This window comes from Pseudochaenichthys georgianus, chromosome 12 (assembly GCF_902827115.2).
Source record: "Pseudochaenichthys georgianus chromosome 12, fPseGeo1.2, whole genome shotgun sequence".
In the NCBI taxonomy this organism is placed as follows: domain Eukaryota; kingdom Metazoa; phylum Chordata; class Actinopteri; order Perciformes; family Channichthyidae; genus Pseudochaenichthys; species Pseudochaenichthys georgianus.
Window position 1 is genome coordinate 17,276,411 of NC_047514.1, and position 21,924 is coordinate 17,298,334.

A 21,924-nucleotide genomic window follows, 5' to 3' on the forward strand; every position below is an offset into this window, starting at 1 on the left:
AATTTGGTACGTAATTTAGAGGTGTAGGCATAACCAACTTCAACGATCGCCATGTACATTGAGCTCAAGGCTTCCATAAATCATGCAATCTGAAAAGATGCCATCCATTCCTCGCTGTGTCCGGGCCAGGTTTTGAGACAGCGCTGCCACTTGCGGAGCACTTGGATTGGCTGAAGGAGCAAGGTAGCCCGCAGAGACTGCTCCTTCCCCCGGTTCAGTCCCGTCAGTGGAGCGCGAGGCTCGAAGCACGCGCACACACGGTTCACACATACTTGGCTGCACGCGTGAAAGGTGCCACAGAGAGAGTGGACTCACCGGAGGACTTTGATTTTGTGTGTGGGAGTAATCGGAGCATGAATTGGGCATCAAGACATCGATCCACACCTCTAGACAAACCAAGTGAAGCTTTCAAAGGAAAAGCAAACGGAGACAGATTTTAATGCAACATCCTTACATACGGAGGGCGATGCACTCGCCTCTTGTTCCATAAACTGTCACAGTTTATATGAATGCCAAAACACCGGGCTGGATATTTTTTTTCCAAAGCCAATTTGCTGTGCGCTCGGTGTGTTGAGGGGTGACGTTTGGACCGTTGCGCACAACAGCGAGCGAACATTGCGCGTGATTGAGCGCAATTTCCAGAGACTCGGACTTGCCTCAGAGCGGAGTTTGACTCCTCATCATGGGGCACGGTGCACAAACTGATAGAAGAAGAGGAAGAGGAGCGAGATCCTCTCCTGAGATGCTGACCCTGTCCTGGCTTCTGCTTTTTCTCCTGGTAGATATCGGAGTGGCTCAAGGTAAAGTTAAAAGTGTATATTTTACCTGTGAACTTGGTTTCGAAGTTTGTTGACTCCTCGAGGCTTACAGCAGGGGTGTAGTGGACCGGAACAATCACCTGAAGTTAGTTTACACACACTCTAGCAGAAACAATATATTGACTCACCTTTTGGCTACTAGAGAGATCAAGACAAGCCTGTGTACAAAAAAAAGAAGGCCTAAGATTTAAACTATAAATACTTTAGCCTAAATATGAAAATCCATAAAGTCAAACTAACTCTTTGCTGGAAAAAAAGAAAAGGTGAACAAAATAAACCACACTTTAATTTAAAATATATCATTTTATTTATTCAGTTATGAAAAACACAAGTGGCTGCTATGTGTAAACATAAACAGTCCCATTATCACATCTGTTTCCTTAGGAAAATAAATGAAGAAGTGCTGTTGTGCTCCAACAGCGCTTCCAAGATAACATCATAAAATGTTGAGCCCATATTTAGGTAACTTGTTTTAGATCTTGCTAAAATGGAACCTTAAAGATTGTTATGCACCATTAGATTAACAGCAATAACAATGCAGATTCTGAATACTATTACTGGAGGTTACATTTAACAAATAGACCATTATTTCCCTAAATATTTGGAACTAAATTATATTAACATTCTGTCTCATGAACCAATTCTCACTGCTTCTTATGAAATGTCTTGCGGGCATTAGAAAACCGTAGACGCTTGGATGTTCATTCAATAGCTTTTCCCTTGGTTTTCAGGTTTGAAAAATTACAGGCAAAATCGTTAATTACTGGCTATCATATCTTGACATACATATGTGGAGTTTAATTCAAAAATTGGATGTCCATTATTGAGATCCTCAAAGGACGATTTGTGTCGGAGTCCAATGAAGCTATTAAATCTTCTATATTAAAAAGTCTTGACCTTTGCTCAGAGGACAGGTCTTTATTAGAACTGAATAATCGGTATGTTTGAGATGTGGAGTGGTTAAGTGTCTGAGGTCATTTTTATTTCCCCTCTCACTGTATTCATCTTCAACCAGTGAGCATTTTAACCCTCAGTCGGTTCCTCCAGCCTTTTCCCTCAGAAAAGAGCCATCTGTTGAAAGATGTTTTTCTGTGAGCCGTAGTAGCTGTCAGTTACAGAAAGCATTGAGATAATGCCACACCACCTGTCCTGAAGACATTTACTTAATCTGCTCTCTCCTGTGTGGGATTGTCTGTCAAACAAAGGGAGCTCGGAGGAAGCCATCTGTGAGAGGGGTTAATGTTCAGTATGTGTTTGTGCATGTGTGTCAGATGCCAGATGAAGTGTGTATGCCTCTGGATTTAAGGTGGCCTGTCTGCTCTTTCTGAATGAACTATGGCTGAAAAACAAGACGAGATGGGAATAAGTGAGCAGAATGTGGGTTTGCAGACAGACTTCAGCAAGGAAAGGCTTACAGAGGCAGATTTCTCAATGATATGACATATTTTTTTTTGGAAAGTTCTGGCTGCTCATGCAAAAGCAACACAGGCTTAAATTGGGTGTCCGAGCACATATCCTAGACAGCCATGAGGGTCTGTGAGCAACCTTATCTAGCTGCTCTAGACCTTCATCTCACTCCTACATAGTTAATGAGCAAGAGAGGGCGAGGAAGGGCAGGGTGAGATGACATAATACCCATTTCTAAACCCCAGAGAGCCTCTGTGTCATTGATGGGAATACGAACAAGGTCCTTTTCTGTCCATTAAGAAGTCAATACAGCAGGAGAACATTGTTTGAGACTAATTAATGGGCCCCGCTATTTTTGGGCACTGATGAGCTCTACACATTCCTAAATCACTGGAGAGTCACTTCCTCGGTGTAAAACTACTGGTGATTAAAGTGGCTCACTTACCCTGGCGCTCCCCGTACAACAAACCGCTTCCCTGCATATTTTATTTTGGAGTCATTTTAATATGTGTATACTTGGTACATTTCATTTGGCTATTGCATGTTATTTTTAATTCCTGACGTTGCCTTTTGAGAGGACTCGCTCTCACCCTGTCTACAGACTGAAGTGAGTGCTGGGAAATGAGAGTGCTCATTAACCTGCTGAACTCTTGACAAAGGAGACAGGTTTAGACAGATATAAGCTGGGAGCTGCCAGAAAGGTAGCAGGGAGCTCTGTGACAGTAGCTTGATTGGGACCCCTTGGTGCAAGAACAGATGTACTCCTGGTATTTCCAGCACACCGGCAGAGCTGAACAATATGTGCAGCAGTGTCCGTATCTGTGTGCATGTTGTTGTAAAAGTTGATGGAGGATGTCAAGTTGTTTTGGGAATGAGGAATGTCATGATGATATGTGAAAAAAACAAAACCAGCAGGAGATGTTTAACACAGTTTTTTCTTTTTGGAGGAGGGAAATGTAAAAATATTTTTTTAATTCTACTGGGTGAATCTGAAATGTTAGAATTTGTCATCCGGGAAAAAGACTGGTCAGTGAATCAAGGCGAGAGCTACACTTTCTTTATTGATTTCACATTGAAAAGCTGCTTCAGGGAGGTTGAAAATACCTGCAAATGAAGACACCGTTTAATATGTTAAATATAAGGATGGAGAAAATTACATTTTAAGCGTTGACCAAAATATAACCTACCTCTGAAATGTTTAGGGCTGCTCCCTGGTAATTAATTTGTTGAATACTAGTTAGTCCTTTTGGTCTTCGTTGATTTAGGTTTCTTTAGCCCCTTTCGACAAGCTGAATGAGTCATCCCTGTGGTGCTTTTGTCTGATTCTTTGAAGATGAACTCAGTTTTTCAGATCTATAGATTAAATCATCAATAATTGCTTTGTCAATACAATTGTGACGGCACAATTGTTTGTAAAGATGATTGTATTGCTTTAGTCCAGCACAGCCGTAGACTGTATCTCTGTGTTTGAGCAGTAAAGTAAAGTTATAAAAGTATAAAGTCCAGCCCTGTATTGAGGGATTCCTCAGATCAGTTCAGTTTTTCCACAATGCTGCTTTTATGTCTCTCTCTTCCGCTTTTACCGTGTTACTGTCTGTGCTGCTCCCCGCTCTCTGATGATGTGTCCTCTGAGGACTGTTTGTGGAGAGAATGTTAAAGTTTATTTATTATATGTAGCTCTGAAACATAGTGTGACTCAGTGGACAGTAGGACTTTGCTATTTTCCGTCTTTACCACACGCCTTTTAGAGTGCAGGTAACATGAATGTTATTTCTATCATTATTATTCTAACAGGCTTCCCTGTGGCCTGACAACTGGCTCCTTGGGGGCCGCTAACATTACAACCATTGCGGTCATTCTATAAACAGGGCCTGTATGCACAATGAGCACATTGTGAGTAAGGCGCAGTTGTAAATTACAGACTGTGATAGCCCTTTGCCAGGAGCCATGAGCTGGCAATATGAAACACTTACAGTCAAGCAGTTTTTGTATGTAATTGATGGAAATTTAGATTCAGTAACACACTCCCTCACACGCAGGTGAAAGAAGAGGGCAAAGTAAACAGTGTGTGTACCGTATGACCGTGTTGAGTGAGGGTCAGAGGTGCTGCTTGTTGCTAGCTGAGCCACAGACGGAGCGTGGTAGCGAGTGATAATTACTGTGAAAAGTGGCGGCTGAGTTTGCTTCCCTGCTTCACTTGATGTCATATACTATTCTTATAATGACAGGAAATATACATAGAGCAGAGAGGGCTGGGAACAGTCCTGCTGCAGTCATCTGGTGGATGATATATTTTGTGATGTGCTGGTGGAGGCAAATACTGTCATTGTAGTCGGGATTTTAGAAATACTGAGGTCATGAGTTCATACGCAGCAGCCTCAGAAATATTTGACTAGCCAACAAAAATCCTTTGAAATATTGTGAATCTTATAAAAACAGAAATCACAAACAAAATGTTTACTTAAAAAAAAGATACAAATAAAAATGGTCTAAAGTATATTTTTGATCTTTTCCCACAATGATCTGATAAACTATATTATTGTATTATATCCGAGTTAATTTCTAGGTATAATCTCAAATTAGTCCTTAAAACTAAATGTAATTTGTGTACGATAGCTAAATGCGAACTCATCCCCAGGTTTTTAAGATCAATAAACGCTCAGGGCGCATACAGAAGACCTCAGTGTCAACCATTTCTGATGAAACAGACATAAGAAGTTCCCAGAAGCAATCTTAGTGTTTATTCTGCGTGTTTATGCTTTCTGACCAGCCTGCTTGAAGGATGCCTCTTCCAGTAAAGTAAACATAACCCCCCCCTCCCACCTTTTCTTTTTCCTAATGAGTTTTCTGTAGGAGGTTTGCTTGCCACTTTTATTTGTTGCTCTCATATTATGGGCATTGTGAAACTGGTGCTTTGCAAATAACCCGACCGTCGGGGAGTGTAATATGATTTCTGATTCCTGTGCCACAGTGGCGGTTCTAGACCAATTTGACTGGGGGGGCCACTGGGGGGCCAGTTATTTTCTGAGGGGGGCACAATAAATGCAGGACGAAAAAGAGAATTAGACAGTATGAAGTAATTGCGCATACGAAAACAATGCAATACAGTTATTGGTATTTGTTTCAGTACACTTATTTATTTCAGATAGATCTTATAGTTATTACTGTTAGCTTCAGCTTAAGTTATAGTGCAATGTTTGCACTAACACCATATTTATATAAAAATAAATGCAATGAACAGTTACATCTCTACTTTACATAAGGTTGTCTGCACAATCTCACATTACAGCAACAAAATCCTGCGGTTTTTGGCAAACCGAGTACCAGAAAATATACATTTAAAAAAAAAAAAAAAAAAAAACTTTTCATTGTTAGGGGGGCCACAGGGGGGTCAGAGGTCAGTGTTAGGGGTGCACTGGCCCCCCTGGCCCCCCTAGAACCGCCATCTCCATCATCTCCATCATCTCCCCCCTCCTCCCAGAGAGGCAGAGGAGAAAAGGACAGGAAAAGAGTTGCAATGTTGAGAGGGAGATGAGGGTGATCACAAGGACACAAAAGAGGCAAATGGGACAGATAGATTAGTGGTGAACAGTGGAGAGGAAGCTGGAGGAGAGAGAGAGAACAGGGTGAAAGCGTGATATGGAGCGAGGACGGGGACGGACAGGGAAGGAGAGGAGAGTGTGTCATTAATCATCCGGTGTGACACTCTCAACTACAGGGGAGCTTCACAGTGCAACATTCACTTCTATTAGCAGTCCATTAGCAGAGCCCGGCACAAGTAGCAGCACTTGACAGGCAGGCCTCTGCCAGAACGGCTGACCTGTGTCTCCACACAATGTATCGCACCACCTAGATAGTGTGTGTTTGCTAAGAGTTTGTGTGAGAGTATGTCAAAGTGCAACACAGGGCATGCATTACTGTGACATATTATGGCACGTCTAGCTTTTTAGGCTTTTGACGGCAAATGAAAATAATTGTGTAAAAAGGTCTCAGTTTCAATTACCGTATGAGAAAGGGCATAATGGTTCTAAAGATGATGATGGTGGTGGTGCTGACCTGATTTCCTACCTGTGATACCCCCTCTGCCAGAAAATTACTCTTCAAAGTGGAGAGGTGGCTGATGCATTAGAGCTACAGTCATTTGTCATTCAAAGGCTTGTTGGCCTCTTAGTAGCCAAGAGCCCGGTGATTACAGGATCTCAGCCAAGGGGGAAGGGGGTGTGCACCACTGTCCCTGCTCTTGATCTGCAGTTCATTTATGATTAGAGATCAGAGCAGACAGTCAGAAAATCTGGGGTTGAGGGGGGGCAGAGAGGAGCACCAGAGCCAAAGGGGGAGAGAGAAGTGATTATGAGTTAAGTGGCCCTTCCCATGCCATTATAAGAAGCAGGGCTGACAGAGCACATCACGAGTGAGTATAAGTACACACTCCACTTCTGCCCTTTAATTTGGCATCGTGGCCTCCCCCCTGTTGCTCAACCACTAATGTCCTTCCACATTTTTGTTTTCCTAACAGGAAATCAGTTAAAGACATGTCACTGCAAAGGCAGGTAAATGGGGAGTGACTTTAAGATAGGAACATTTCTGAAAAGTTAACACTGTCATTTAATTTTTTCGTACTCATTTACTCTTATATAGTGCATATCTCTTATCAGCTTTTCTCTATGTTTGTTATATAATTATGTGCTAATCGTCTCCATCATTTAGCTGCTGTAATCATCTGTGGATAGTACAGCAAAAATGAATGTCCTGTACTGTTGCCACACATGCTATTCTACCTAGCAAAGAGGATTAGGGTACAACATAGACCGAGTTAGGGGGGGATTTGTGATGCTGCTGGAATGCTGCTACTCTTATGCATGCACACAGACACTATAAAAAGCTCAAAGTGCTGATGAGCAGTAAAAGGCAGAGTTAGTGGGAATGTTGTTATTTCCCCAATGTCCTTTAACATTGTTCCCTGCCGTCTTGGTTCCCCGACCCAGTATGGAGCAGTCTGGCGGATAGCTACTTCATAAAGTAGCAAGCACAGTCCTAACATGGCACAGCGAGATAATAGAAGCTGCAACAATAGCCCGGACATTTGGGCCGAACATGCACTGCATGCAGTTTCAAGGTGTGAGATAATCCCAGTTTATCTCAGTTGTTGCTATCTATGGGGCAAAGAAGCAGGTTAAAAACTGGGAGCTTCCTTAAAAGAAAATGTTAACCATGTTTGGAAATGCTTTTTTGAGAATCGGCTGAAAAACATTCCTAGCACTTGAGTGTAGGCAAAATATATAGCCACTGCCAGAACTGGTTGGTTAAGCATTAGCCAGGCTCTGTCCACACACAAACAAACAAGTAGTTTGATTTTGTACTTCCAGAATCTAATGTCAAAAACAATTACCCAAAAATATATTGGAGAGAGTTCTATATCCTCAGCCAGAGCTACTTTCGATCCCACACACATCCAGTAATTCAGCGAAACTAATCTCACCTACACATGTTCCGTACACAAGTCACATACCTTTTAACTGCAGATAGAGGCATGAACACAGCAGTAGAAATTGCACGTAAAACAAACCTTTGAAATGTAGACATTGTCACTTTGATAGATGATGACATCTATCACAGACTGTTCTAAATACAGTCTAAAGCACACACATCTTTATCTCAAGGAGCTCTTCCAATCGTGGGCTCTGTCGCCGCCGGGGCACCTTTGAAGTTAAAGCCAGCCTATATGTTAGGGTCTGATGAGAAGGGGGAATGTACCACTGAGTCGGTAATGAGTGAGATGATCTCAGCGGTGACTCACAACACCTGAGTCACACTCACTGCGTGGAGGCTTTGGCAATCACCTGAACTTTCACGTCTCTATGGAAATCCAGCCTTCCCTCCAGAAAGGAAATACAGCTGCTATCTTTCCCTCTGTTCTGACTCTGATTGACAAAGCTAAACCCTTAATCCTGGCTTTGCCCTGTCTTGTGCTCGGAGCCCGAGCCTCACGAGTGGAATGGGACTAAAGCAAATATATAAAAGCCCTTGTGAATAATAGAAACAGTATTTATTTATTATAAGTCATTTGCAAAGCTGACGTGTATATTTTGTGAAACCCTCACGTGTTTTACGCATTGTATGTACCTGCAGACTGGAGCTTTTACTAGTTGTGTTGTTGAATGTGTCACATCTCTGCATTGTGTAGAGCCCTGGCAGTTTCCAGACGCTGCACTAATGTCTTGTTGGGGTGGGCTGTGGTATATGTATGTCAGCAGAACAGAGAGAGGGGGGAAGGAGGGAGGGGGGGCAGGTATGGGACCACTGGTCCCGGCTGAAACATGAGAGCAGGAGACCCACGCTCCCCATTTCCTGTCTCCACTTTATCAGCATCTTGCTCTCTGTTATTTCGGCGCACTTAAAGCATCCGATGAAAGCCTTGCCACAGATAAATGTTTGTGCCTCCTTGTATTTTTATAGGGCTCAAATGAGGGACTTTATCCGCCTGCAACCCTCCATTCCCTCTTTTTGCTCCATTCCTGTGTCTGCTTTGAGATGCCACAAGAGAAGTTATAGCCTCTGGTTTATATTACGGTTCCTTTGAGATGTCCTTGGGACGCCTAGCAGGACAATGCTTGTTCTTGTTCTTCTAAAGGAATACATTTTTACAAGACGTAAGGGAAAGGCCACGAGAAAATAATTATTTGACCTCACCGCATTACTTTGTAAGAACTAATGATTTCCACCTATGGAAATGAGAAGTAATCTTCTTTTGAAAAGAGACCCATACTTGTGTCCTTAGCAGTCTGCACCCTTTCACCCCTTATCACCTCAAACAATATTTTCTTTTAGACTCTCATAATTCAGTTTGCTTCTGTTTTCTTAGCTTTCTGTATGAGCATAGTCTTTTGTGTGTGTGTTCTGGTTTGTCCGCATATGGAGCCACAGTGTGTATGCGCGAGTGTGTTTATTCAATAATAACTGAGTCCGAGAAAGTCTGTTTCAGATAAATCCGTGTGAATACCAGACCATTCATCCCCAGGAAATCAATCTTTCTCATAATTCCCCTCGTTTTTCTTCCATCTGTTATCTACAGAGCTGCCAAACTGACTTTTAAACAGAGCAGACCATCACCAGAGGGCAGAATTAAATGTGTGTCACAATTCCAGCCTGTATAGTTGTTGTTCTTACCGAGTTAAATGAGGTGCTAAATTAAAGCTTCACAAACGGTATGCAGTGCACTGTTGCATGATTAAACTCCTCAACCCTCCATGTTGACAAGAGCAGAGAAAAGTCGAAATGAGTTAAGAGTCGGGGATTAAAAAAAAACATGCTTTTGAAACCATGCTTGATGGCATGTGATGAACTGGTGTTTGTGTCTGTTTTTCTGTAATTACTCTGTATACAAGTCTCAACAAACACGGGGGAATTCATCACCAGCATCTTGGAAACATTAGGATTCTGCAGTCAGGTCTGAACGCAAAAGAAGCGCTAACCACCCACTACAACCACCAAACACCCACCAACCCGTACACCCTACTGCGAGACCTCTTATTCTTCATTTTGGAGCTTTGTTACTGTGAGTCCAGTAATGGGTTGCAACTCGAGATTGCTGTTGGTTGTCAGCACTTTTCCTGTGTTTGTACAACGTGTGTTTGTGAGCCTGTGTGTGTGCCATATCTCCACCATCAGTCCCCGGTGACCTAAGTACTGGCAGACAGTGTTTTAACTGGGGCAGGCTCAATGGGTCTCATTTAAATGAGGCCCAGACAGAAGCCCCACGGTGAAGGGTTACTTTATGACTTAAGATGTAAAGCACACTGTCGAGGCTGCTACAATTTGTGTGCTTGCCAGAGAAGGCAAACTGCACTGTATTGGTCTATACTTCAGGAGACGGTCAGGGAACCAAAAGGCACTGCTAATGTTTAAAATCTGCCACATTATTTGGTTCCACATGGAGAATAAGTGGCTGTATTCTCTTTGAATTGAATACATTCTTCAGTTAATGAATACTATGGAGATGAGGTTGATAATGACAGAGAGAAATCGGCACAGCTCCCAAAGTTCACTGCACAAAATGTCAGAATTCCTAATGAGCTCAATGTGTCAGTCCCTGCTTGTCCTACATGATGTTCGAACATAAAAGGATTGAGCAAATCACATTTACAACATTTCTGTAGTACAGCATGTCATCATCGGCTGAAAGAATGCCTACTTTAATACACTAGACAATATGTACTGCAGAACAAATGCCGATTTTCAACTTTTGTAAGAGATTGGCAGCAGAGTGCTTCCAGCTGTGCATTGGCTCCTTTCAAGGAGCTAACCAAACAGTAGGCAGAAGGTGAATAATGGATGTTGATGTGTTATATGCCCTGAAATGCAGAAGGAGAGGGAGAGAAAAAAAAGCAGGAGTTTTTCCTAAACCAGGTCAAATGGCTGCATTGGCCCTATTTTGTATACGGATGAGCATTCCCACAGTACACACGACTCCTGTTTGCTGTTTCACATCCGAGGGCTCCAAATCCGTCTGGCATGGAAGCCAACATATTGGCCGTTACTGAGCTACCTATAGATTAGAACAAGCCTGCAGTGTTATCACAACATAAAGAGTTCTACTTACCAAAATGTACAGATGTAATGCATAGTATTACTACTGTTAGTAATAGGGATCATAGGACAATATTTGTGTAGATCTATTATCTTTAATGGTAATACTGTGCGTTTATTGGGATTATGTTCTCCCTTGCTCTGGTAGGAAGTACACAGTGGAGGGTTTTGTTGAACTGCTCTCCATCAAGTCAAGGTAATGGAGAAATGAAATCCGAGTTTGGAAAAAATGAGCGAGCTTTGTTAGATGACAGGCTTGTTTCTCTAATTCCAGACCTCAATAAACTATGACCCATACAGTTCCCCAGCTGCACGGGAGTCAGCGCACCAACTGTAAACTGATACACCATAATGGCTTGCTGCAGATATGCTGGAGCATGTGCAGCGGAAACGGATAATTCAGCGGTGACACACCATGCATAGGGGTTCCCATGGTTTTTAGGCTGACGTCGGGTAAGACGATCTTTCAGGTAAAGGCAGAGGGGGCTACACTGGAGAGAGATGGTGGGGGAGTGTAGAGGAAGGAGCAGCACACTGGTAAATCATACCTCCTGATGAGTTCCCTTCAGTAGCTGCTTGTTTAAACCCCATTCCTTACCCGGCGCATTTAGAAAGCTGCACATTACTAAATCATGGTATTTTTCTACAAAGGCTTACTAGCTTTCTGCTAGCCACATTTTTTTGTTATCGCTCTTTTTCCATGCCAAATGTTTTATTTAGCAGCATGCTCTTGCCCGAGACCTCGCCAACAAAAGCAATGATAACGGCCAAAGGATGAGTCAAGGAGGAGGTGGAGAAAAGGAATGAAACGAGACAGAGATAGCCACTCCTAAGCTGCGTGGCTCGCACCCACAGGATGAACACACTGAGAGCATCCAGGATCCAAGCACATTAACCCACAGCTATTCTGGGCGGTTTTGTGTGGCTTTTTGTTCGTGGAAAAGAGGCAGAAATCTGGTAAACAAATTCAACAATTTTAGGCAATCCAATGTGTTGTAAGGATTGGGCAGCTTTGAGCATTACCAACTCGCTTACATGCATGTTTCCAACCCCCTGCAATTTTTTGGGGACATTTGACGGGGTAATCTGAGCCTTATTGTGTTGCTTTTCTGTGGAACACCAGATACCAGCGCAACCTGTTTTGGGTTTGGACTGGCTTTTCTCTTACTGGCAGTTGTTTCCACATTAATTGAATTTGAGGGCGAGTGGCATGAGAAACTCAAGCTGGAATATTTAAATGTTGGCTTCCATTTTGGTTATTTTGCCATAGTTTGTTTTAATAGGAGCTTGAGAGAAAGCAGTATACTGTTTGAGGTGTTTTTAACGGGGCATGTCAAATCCAAGGAGTGTCAGCGCAGCGGTCACTCTGTTAACACGCTGCTCTGTCTGAAGCCGGTGGTCATGGAGTCAAATGGATTGGTCAAAGCAGTTCCGACTCACACAGACAGGCACCTAACAAGGTCAGGAAGAGGGGGAGGACAAAAGTGATCAGCGCTTTGATGGATTTGTCACAATGAGGGGATGTAGCTGTCTCACATCTATCAGTGGTTAAAGGGGTTTCACTGCTCAGGCTGTCACATGCAACTTTACTTATACTCTTTAAGAAGAGGCTGGGTGTCAGAGCCTACAAAGAGTGTTTTTGTAGACGTTTACAAGGACCCAGTTGCACGCACACAGACTATGTTCTTTGTATTGGGGTGGTCTCTTGAAATTGAAGCAGACATTTTAATTCAATCAGCCCCAAACAGCAATAATACCCCCTTCCCCCCTAACGCTCACTCATCTCACTGCAGTGATACAATTACGAGCTGAGCTGCATTGGCCATCTTGTTGTGATTATACGTGTTTACATGGGTGGGAGGTGTTTACTGTGGAAAATGCGGGCCCTGTCCTGCTGCCCATTTAGCTACTGGAGAAAAAGAGCTGCTGTTAGATTTAAGTTATTTATCGTCTCCGGAACAGAGTTATAATTATTCTCTACCCAGCATTACAGTTGTCTTCCTGAGTCCTTGAGAGTCTTAAAATGAGCGACTTCAGTTTCAGCAAAAACAATGGCTTTAATGGCCCTGCATGTGAGGACCTTTTTAGTATGTTTTCCCAATAACTGAAATACAGTTTTTACCTACTTTTGTGAGCTTTTTTTGCTTTTTATAATAGATTATTTTGAAATATGGGCAATATGCCGATTCGAGTTTGATCCACAGGTTGAACATCTCAAACCTAGTACTTTAAAGTACTTCAATTGATATGCACTGTAATGAAGGTTAATAAAGTGTACAAAAGATATTTTCCTGAATGTAAAAATGTGCAAAAAAACTCTGTAATAGAAAATAACTATAAGATATTTCAAGATTAAAAGTATAAATAAAACCTGGATTTTATGGTCTTAAAAAAGTAAGTAAAAAATTCCTTTTAAACGTAACACAATGCATTCTATAAAGAGCAAAAAAAAGGAGTAAGTAGTTTTTCAGCAATTGCATACACAATCAGTCTCTTAAATTGCACAAGACTTTTCAAAAGAGCAAATCTAATCATTTGCCTTGCATTTCATATTTTTAAGTACCCATCCACCAGCGGCCTTGTATCTTCCCATCACGGCTATCTGGTGATAACATTGCCTCACTAATCTTACTGATGGTCACATTCTCTTTTCAGGCCCCAGCACTCTGTTTTATTGGTGAAGCATTATGCACAGTGTTCTGACCATTGTTTACTCCACAACATGCCACTTGTTATCTTCTGCAGCAAATGGCCATGTCTTTACCAATCACGTCTGGCTTTTGTCTACTTTTCCTTTTTTCACTGGAAGAGCAGCCATTTAGTGCAAGGGTCAGGGTTGTAATTGACAGCCACCACTAAACAAATCTGCCCTGCTCGGCGGTACACCAACCCCACCTCCTGTCCCCTCCCGCCACTCTAATCTAACTAATGCACCCATGTGTGTGCTGGAAAGTGAATTAAGCATAGAAAACTCAATACCTGATCCATCTGACGGAGCTGCCATGCGTGCACATTAGCAGTTTCTCTGCAGCCTCTGTAATTGTATTACACAAGTTGGCTGCTCTAACGATCAGGCCTTACACACACTTACACACTTATACACACTCGCCCTGTTGTCGTTAATAGCTGCCTTCGCTTGGCCCGGAGGCGTGCAGCGGGCCAAGAACGGAGCGATCGAGAAGGAGGATGATGAGGCGAGTAGTTCAGCCCTCCCTCAAGGCTGACATGAAATAAAATCATAGTCTGTGTCTACGTGTGTGTGCGTGCATATGTGGTGTGAATTTGGTACACAGCATCTTCTTCTTCTGTTATAGCTCTGTTGTCGGACTCTCTGTATCTGCCGCTTTGCCTTCTAATCAGTGTTTTTCCGGGCACTCCTGCTGTGTGGCCCGGTTTCTTTTTCTGCCTTCCCACACATCCCACCGGCTGCTATCTGTGTACTGTCAGCAGTACTGCCCCATTGCCAGGGACCACACCGGGATAAGATGAGCTTACAATCTACTCCTTTCCTCCCCACTAATCTCCCTTGACCTATGCAAGGTTACAAAAACACATCTGAAGTATTTTCACATTATAGAGCAGATAAGGGGGGGGGAACTGATGAGATGTATATGTATTAATGAACAATGTATTGATCCCATGAGGTAGTAAACACATACCTATGCTTCCCCTCCCTATGACTTTATCAGTGGGAGTCCAGCAAGGGGGAGGGAGATAGCGAGGAGAACAAGAGAGGGTGATTAAAAGGGTTGTTGTGTTGATTTGCTGTGTGTTGCCATGCAAGCAACCATTTTCTCCGGCCGCACTAATGGAGACTTCAGTTTGAGTCCAGAGAGAAGCTCTTTAACATTTGATTCCTTCTAACAGGCTGATTTATAATGATGAGCCCCAGACTCTTCCCGCCGCAGCAGGGCATCACAAAGAGTCCTTGGAATGGAGGGAACTATATATAGAGACCACGAAGGGACTCGCTACAGGCATGAGAGACTCTGGCAGATAAATGGTGAAAGATGACCTCCCGCATAGACCGGCCCAAGGCTCACAATGTATAGATGCACTGTGTTGTCCGAAAGACCTCTGTGACCTCTATATAACCACTAAGCCCCCCCTGTATTCCAGTGATACCCTACCTGCCAGATGACAACCCATAGTCGGGTCCAGTCTGTTATGTGTGTGTGTGTGCATGTGTCAAAATCCCTCGGGACGACTTGTCAGAGAGGTTATCAGATATGCCTGTGTGTGCGTACATGCAAACTCACATTTGTTTGTGTGCGGCAGTGTGTGTGCGCACATAACAGAGGTGGAACAGGGAAGAGCGGGTTTGGGCAGCTTTATCATGCTTATCTGAAAGGTCACTCCATCATTGTCGGTCTACACTTTACAGAACCTCCCCGTAGTCACCGCAAGGCAAATTGATCATGGAGACAGAGAAGAAGAAGAGGGTTGATAGATGTTAGAGTTCACCTGGACATGTTTCACAGGATTGAAGGAAACTTCCCAAAAGATGGCAAAAGAAGATGCAAATTGAAAGTGCAATGTCTTTAATTTATCAAAGTAAACTTGAGAGACATGCGCTATCTGCTAATAGCTCTGAAGAATCTAAGACATTATCAATATTCATGGTGCTTTACTACATTTATGAAACATTGTAAAGCATGTTATAGTGAGTACCATCATACTTCATATATCCAGGACATTTGCTTTTCAAGTCCATGTTTACAAATGCATCATAAACCTATACTTATATTCATATATTATGTAATATAATAATAATGCATTATAAAAAGTTGTATGCATTATAACTATGACAAATGCAAGTCATCGGCAAATATTAATTAGTATCATGCTTAACTTTATATATATATATATTTTTTTACATTTATTTTCATTGTATGCAAACAGGCCAGTTCAATTCCATGTTGTTGGAAAATGAACGAAAGGGACGTGATTAGGGAAGCTTAAAAAATAGTAAGCCTATGAAGGGGTTAGTAATGTTTGTAAGCACAATTATCTCTGGAGTGAAAAGGTGTAGAGGTCCGGGGCTTGTCCTTCTGTGTCTACTGTGCACAAGCCTAATCTCGGAGTGACACTAATCCTCCTGGTTCTGCTGGTTATCCCTCCTCCTCCCATTATCCCAGTAGGTATTCCCTCACTGCCAAAGTTCCTTCTGTGACACCCATCTCCTGTTTTTCCCACCTTATCCCCTCCTCCAGCACTGTGTGTGTTTTCGCCGTTGTGTCTGAGTGACATTAGCCAAAGTAATCCAATAGAAAGCTCGTCATACCCGGCGCAGGGTTCTGTGGGGTTGAGGTGTTTCCATGGGGATCGCATGGATTGCTAATTAAGCTCATTAAAGCTCGTTATTAAAGCTCGTTAAATCTCATCCTGACACGGTGGCGCAGCTCCTGGTGTCTAACTTTACTAATTTATACAATAATAGACATTCACAAACATGCACACTCACACAGAAGTCACCAGTATAATGCATTTTGTCGGGTGTAATTAAAGCTCTCAATAAGCCCTGCAGTTTTCCCCACTCCTCGGTTTGAACGGAATGGAAAGAGTTTTGTGAACAATATCATTTACATACCCAAACACAACCGTTTGTGGCTGTGCAGAGTTGATGTGAGGTTACTGCAAGAGGGAATTTAAAAAGAAAAAAAACGAGTTCCCTGACATTACCAGAGACAACATATCATTCATGAATGATTTGTTGGAGCCATGGGGGATATTTGAGGGAAGTGGAAGTGAGGGGAAAAGAAATACCTGACTTTTCACATACACACTGAACCGTGTTACTGTGTGCCCTTCGACCTCACTCTGAGTTTACACGTCAATTCCAAATAGTGTTCTTCGGCTGTGAGGGGGAACAGTAAACCATGTTTTTTGGGGTCTTCAGAGAGTTGAGTGGAACAGTGTGTAAGTGTGTGTGCAGAGAGAGAGAGAGAGAGAGACCTGAATCACCCCTTTGATGCTGACTGGCCTTGACACCAACAATGTGGCCTTTCACAGCCCTCACCCACCTCTGAGGAGCTTACCAAGAACACACACGTATCCAGTCTTTCTCTCTCTGTCACTTTGTCTCTTTGGTTTTCCTCCTTTATTTATTCGTGACCATTCACAAAGGAAATGGCAATTTAGCCGAAAAGAAAAGAATGTCTTAAAGGAAGAGGAGCAAGATGTCACATGGCTTTAGTTAAAAATTGAAAGCATCGGATTTGGCCTGAGATTCTGCATTTTCCCAGCAGAACTGATGATTCTTTGCAGAAATTGCATTGTAAACACTAGAGAAATGAAAGGATATTGAGCGGTGAGTAGTGAGGAGTGGAAGCGGTCAGGGCCAGAGGGACACTAAGACACAGGATTTCTCCAGTGTCCCCTTACACTTTTTCTTTGTTTCATTTTTCCCGTAAAATATCCCCTTTTTTGCTCAACCGCTCTCGCCATTCCTTTGACATGAAAGGGATTTCAACCCTTAAAGTCTTTTTAAATGTATCCTTTGTCAAAACGGCTGTGGTTAAACAGTCTGTGAAGGAAGTCCATTCCAGATGAAAGTTGAAACACTCCAAGGGAGGTTCTGAAGTACGTCCTGCCTAGGAACATCCATCATTGACATCACCGCTAATTTTGGTGACATACTCAGCAAAACATGCCCAGCTGTGTGTGAAAGAAATACATGAACTCAGTGTTTCCATGTGATTTTTTTTTCTTTATCCCGTACTTTTCAACAGCTTACAAAGGCCAGCACTTATATCAAACATGTGATTCTTTAACGCTCCATGTGGGAAAGGAATTGACTGTGATTGCGCTGACAAATGATGTTTCCAGTTGAGTGTAAGGCTGATAAAACATAAATTCTACTACGAACTTAATCTCTGTTTACTTTAGGCATGCTCTGATGGAGCTGTTAGCATTAATTAGCATTAGCTCCTTCAATAATGCGGCCAAATTTGCTGCCGTGGGCAGAGAGACGTTTATAGAGTTTGACACAACTTGACAGAGGTGAAGATCTTTCCCCAGGGCTGTGGCCTTCTGCGTGCCATAATGAGATAATGTGAGAGTGCAATGATGACACTGACCTGGGGTGTGTGCTTCTCAATCACACAACAGTTCACTAAATGGCGATGGTTATCAAAAGGTAGACGCGTGCTACACAATCATGTGAAAAAAAAAGACAGGAAATCTTTCCAGTTTTTTTGTTTCCACTGACTTCTCTTCAAAACCAACAAGATTCTAGTGGTTAGGACATAAGCTCCGTTTCTTGCTGATGCTCTCGAGTTAAACACATCTCATAGAGCATGCTATTTCCTGAAGATGAATAGTACTCTGTGATGAGTGGAGCTAAATGCAACCAGTCATTTCCCCTGGAGCACGAGTCTGTGTTTAGGTGATGGGTCGAACTGAGGATGTGGGCAGTAGCAGTATGGCCTTGTTGGTGCCTCGCTGCCTGCTTCCTCTGTCTCTTTGCCACGTGGAGGCTAGGCCATTAAAGCTGATGTTTGTCTATTTCTCCTCAGTGAATGACTTGTGTGGTTAAGACTCAGCCAAAATGACGAACCTAAAGATGACTGGAGCCAGATCCAAAGTTTTCGCCTATTGATTTAGAAATTGGAGAGAAGCTTCTTCTCCTGATACTAAATGTTACATTTATTTTCAAAACCCTCCAAGCTGTGCCACCCACCTCAGGAAAATCATCTCTTGCCAGATGCCTTTCTTTTGTGTTGTTTTCCACAAACATTTTTGAGTGTAAGAGATGGATTTATACAGCCTACATTTCTAGATATGAGGGTCCATAGTGTGAATTGGAGTCGGTTTTTTAAATATTTGAAAGCATTCAAACATCAAATAGGTCCAGGATTACTTTAAATGCAGTCCACTGTCATTGTTGTTCCTCAATCATTCACCATTTATATATTTATACTTTTTAAAGATATGTGGCATAAAATAAACCGTTGCAGCAATAGTTTCTTCTACACAATACGTGTGGGAAAAAACCCAACAATTTTCTAATGTATAATCAATTAGAGCCAGGGTGATGATTAAGTTAGTTAAAGCCATTTACCACCTAATGTACAGTGATTACAGTAATGGCTACAGTGGACATACAATCCTTCTACTGCCCATTGATTAATTAGGGAATCTAGTTTCCTCATTCTGTAAGCATTGGGTCAAGCCATCTACAGTCAGGGAGCCTTTGCGCTCCACCCAGCTGGCGCCTGCCTGCATCCACAGCTTCAGTGTTCAAAGGCTCATATTCCAGTCTTTCTGACTGGGGTGGCTTGCTTTGATAGTCAGGCCTGTTTACCACTTCATGTCCTGGGGGCTAACCAGGCTCAGATCACCCTCAGATGAACTGAGGAGTGAGGGAAATATTCAACACAGCTGTGCTTTCTCTGAGGGCCGGGGCCAGGAGAGACATGCTGCTACGCTTTCAGGTACAGGGCAGGTCTCTCCTCTGAAGCTGTCTTCAGAGAGCCTGTTTGCATTTATAAAAATGTTTGCTTGGATACGAAAATAAAGATTTCCCCAATGGCTAGGGATGGGAATGAAATGAGAGAAAGTGAGCTGGATGTAGATAAAATATCTTTTTAAGGTAGGAAGGCAGATAACCCAGCGGCTGCTAGGGAATATAGCAGCAAATCAAAGGTAGTGGTAGTCAGAAGACTCTGGCGTGCAAACTATCCTTGAGTAAATCCAGCCTGTCTCTCCCCAGAAGCTTAGATTAAGAAAAATTGTGTTGGGAATGTCGATACTGTACTTTTCTCCCGGCCTCAGTCATATGTCTTACACGGACTTGATGCTTAATCCCAGTTGAATAACAGTCGCTCATCCTGAAGGTCTTCCTCTTTCAGTTTAAGATACACGTGTGATGGGGAAACATTCAGCGTCTACTCTTTTTTCCCTCTGTTAAGATTTCTCTACGCCAGCTTTGTTGCTTTGACCAATTGTCCATGTCTGTGTGCCTGCACAACAAACCTAGGGCTGGCAGCAGCTATACGAGTGGCACAGGGAGTCTGCCGTGTAATGAATAGAGGGCATGGCTAGCTATTTGGCAGGAGTGGATGGGAGGGGATCGCACATGCTGTTAACTTGGGCAGAGTTAAGAATGATGTCAGGTAGTACGGAAACAGCTTTGGTCTGCCAATAATCAATGATCATCGTGTTTTCTGAACATTTGTGGTTTAGTGTTATTCTGCCGGCTGCTGGGCAGTTGTCCCTCTTGTGTGTTTGCTCTGTATGACCATGCCTAGCTCACTCTAATCATCAACCCATTCTTAATTCATGAGTTTGGCCTGGCAGATTAATGCATATGAGCTCCAATGTGTGTTTACCAAATTAAGGATTCATCATGTGTCTCCTCCACCCTTACCCACTTTCTCCATTCTTGTCATACATAAATCTAAAATGCGTATACCATACACATTGTAATTAATGCACTATACTGCATTAGAGCCTCATATCAGCTTTTCATGTAGAGTATACTCCTGAGTCATCACCATTTACAACATTTTGTCTAATTAATGCAAAACACGTTTAACAAATGCAAATCTTTTGAATTGGATGTCTTCCATTTTGTCCTGGGCTTTCCATAGTGAATGTACTGCCTAGCAGACAATGAAACGACTGTTGTCAAGAGAAGTGGAAATTCATGAGCAAGCAGTGAGCAAAAACATGTTGTGAGCGTATCCATATTGCCCACTGTGTTGCTGGCGCCCGGGCACTACCCCTGTTTTCATACACATCCTGCACCCCTCTGCTTCACCGGCCCTCCCCGTGTTCCTCCATATTTCCACTAGTTCTCTCCGTCCAAGTTTTGCCTAGTGTGAGTTCTGGCATGCCGGCCCAGCCCTGCCCCTCTCCGCTAGGCTCCACTTCCTCCCCCTGGCTCGGTGGCCTGGCTGCCCGGCGGGGGAAGCCTGCTCACCTCCGGGGCAGCTGGCATGCCTGATGGCCCAATTCATCAGACCTGAGGGAGAGGGTTGGGGGCCCACAATGGGCAGGGGGGGTTGCATCGTGGGCCTTATTGTTGACTTTATTGGGATAGTTATTAAATAAGCCATGATGACAGGGAAGGTAGAGGAATGCTTTCAACTCTCTCAGCAGGAGATGTCCCACACAGACCCTGGGACGAAATGGATGTCAGAAAGGACGGAAGGAGGGAGGGAACGAGCTTGGCTAACGGTTGTTTTCTGAGTCCGAAACACAGTGAGGGGGACAGAAACTGGAAGGGACATATTTACAAAGAGAGTGACTTTCAGGAAATGAATCATGGACTTACAGAAAAGTGGGGCATTAAAGAAACGAGCAGAGTTTTTATGTTGAAGGGAAAGATCACAGTTTGTCTTTAAAGACCCACAATGTTGGGGCTGGTAGATGAATGGCTTATGACTGAATGACAGAAACCCTACTGAGATTGGCCATTAACACACAAAATACACACACATATGCACACAGAGTCCATTGAGTGTCCCAGCAGGGGAGAAGACACAGCCTCTGGGCCAGGGGCCAGGGGCCAGGGGCCAGGGGAGGGATCCAAAGGGCAGTGAAGCTCTCCCCACAGTTTCATATACGTCCAGCAGTTAACCATAGCCATGGGAAAATCCAGCCCTGTGCCTCCACACCCTCAGCTGCATTCAAGCCTAACAGTAGCACATCCTTGTGTGTGTGCGAGTGTGTGTGAGATTCCCTTGACCCTAACCCTGCCCCACAGCTGTTGAACAAGGGAGGAAGAAAGCCGTAGCACAGGAGAGAAAGAGGGGGACACAGAGAGAATGGACGGCAGAGATGAGAAAGCTTGAATGTGGTCCCCGGGGGCAAAATGAATGACTCACTGACATCCTTTTGGCTAGACTCAGAAGTCTTATTGCTCCGTACAATGCTGGAAAAAATCTTCTACATTTCTCATTCTGTGCTTTGTACTAGACTTTTATGCTAATTCTCTGAAGACCTTCTTGTATTCAAAATGACCTGAGCTTTACAGTAATATCTCAGGGTATTTTTAGGGGCCATTGAATATGTGTTTTGCAGAATATAAACACCACTTATCTTTGAAATGCAGAACAGGGCCACAAACCTTTTCAAATATTGCAACAACCATAAGCATAATTAAAAT

At 43.1% G+C, this 21,924-nt stretch overlaps 1 protein-coding gene across 3 annotated transcripts in view; it reads left to right on the forward strand.

Moving 5' to 3' along the window:
* Nucleotides 1–226: 226 nt before the first annotated feature.
* unc5cb (unc-5 netrin receptor Cb) overlaps nucleotides 227–21,924 on the forward strand; it is a 107,567-nt gene continuing 85,869 nt past the window's right edge. For all 3 annotated transcript variants that reach the window (XM_034096533.1, XM_034096534.1, XM_034096535.1), the window contains exon 1: nucleotides 227–800. In XM_034096533.1, coding sequence (XP_033952424.1) covers nucleotides 683–800 — 118 coding nt within the window. In that variant the 5' untranslated portion in view covers nucleotides 227–682. The remainder of the gene's footprint in view (nucleotides 801–21,924) is intronic.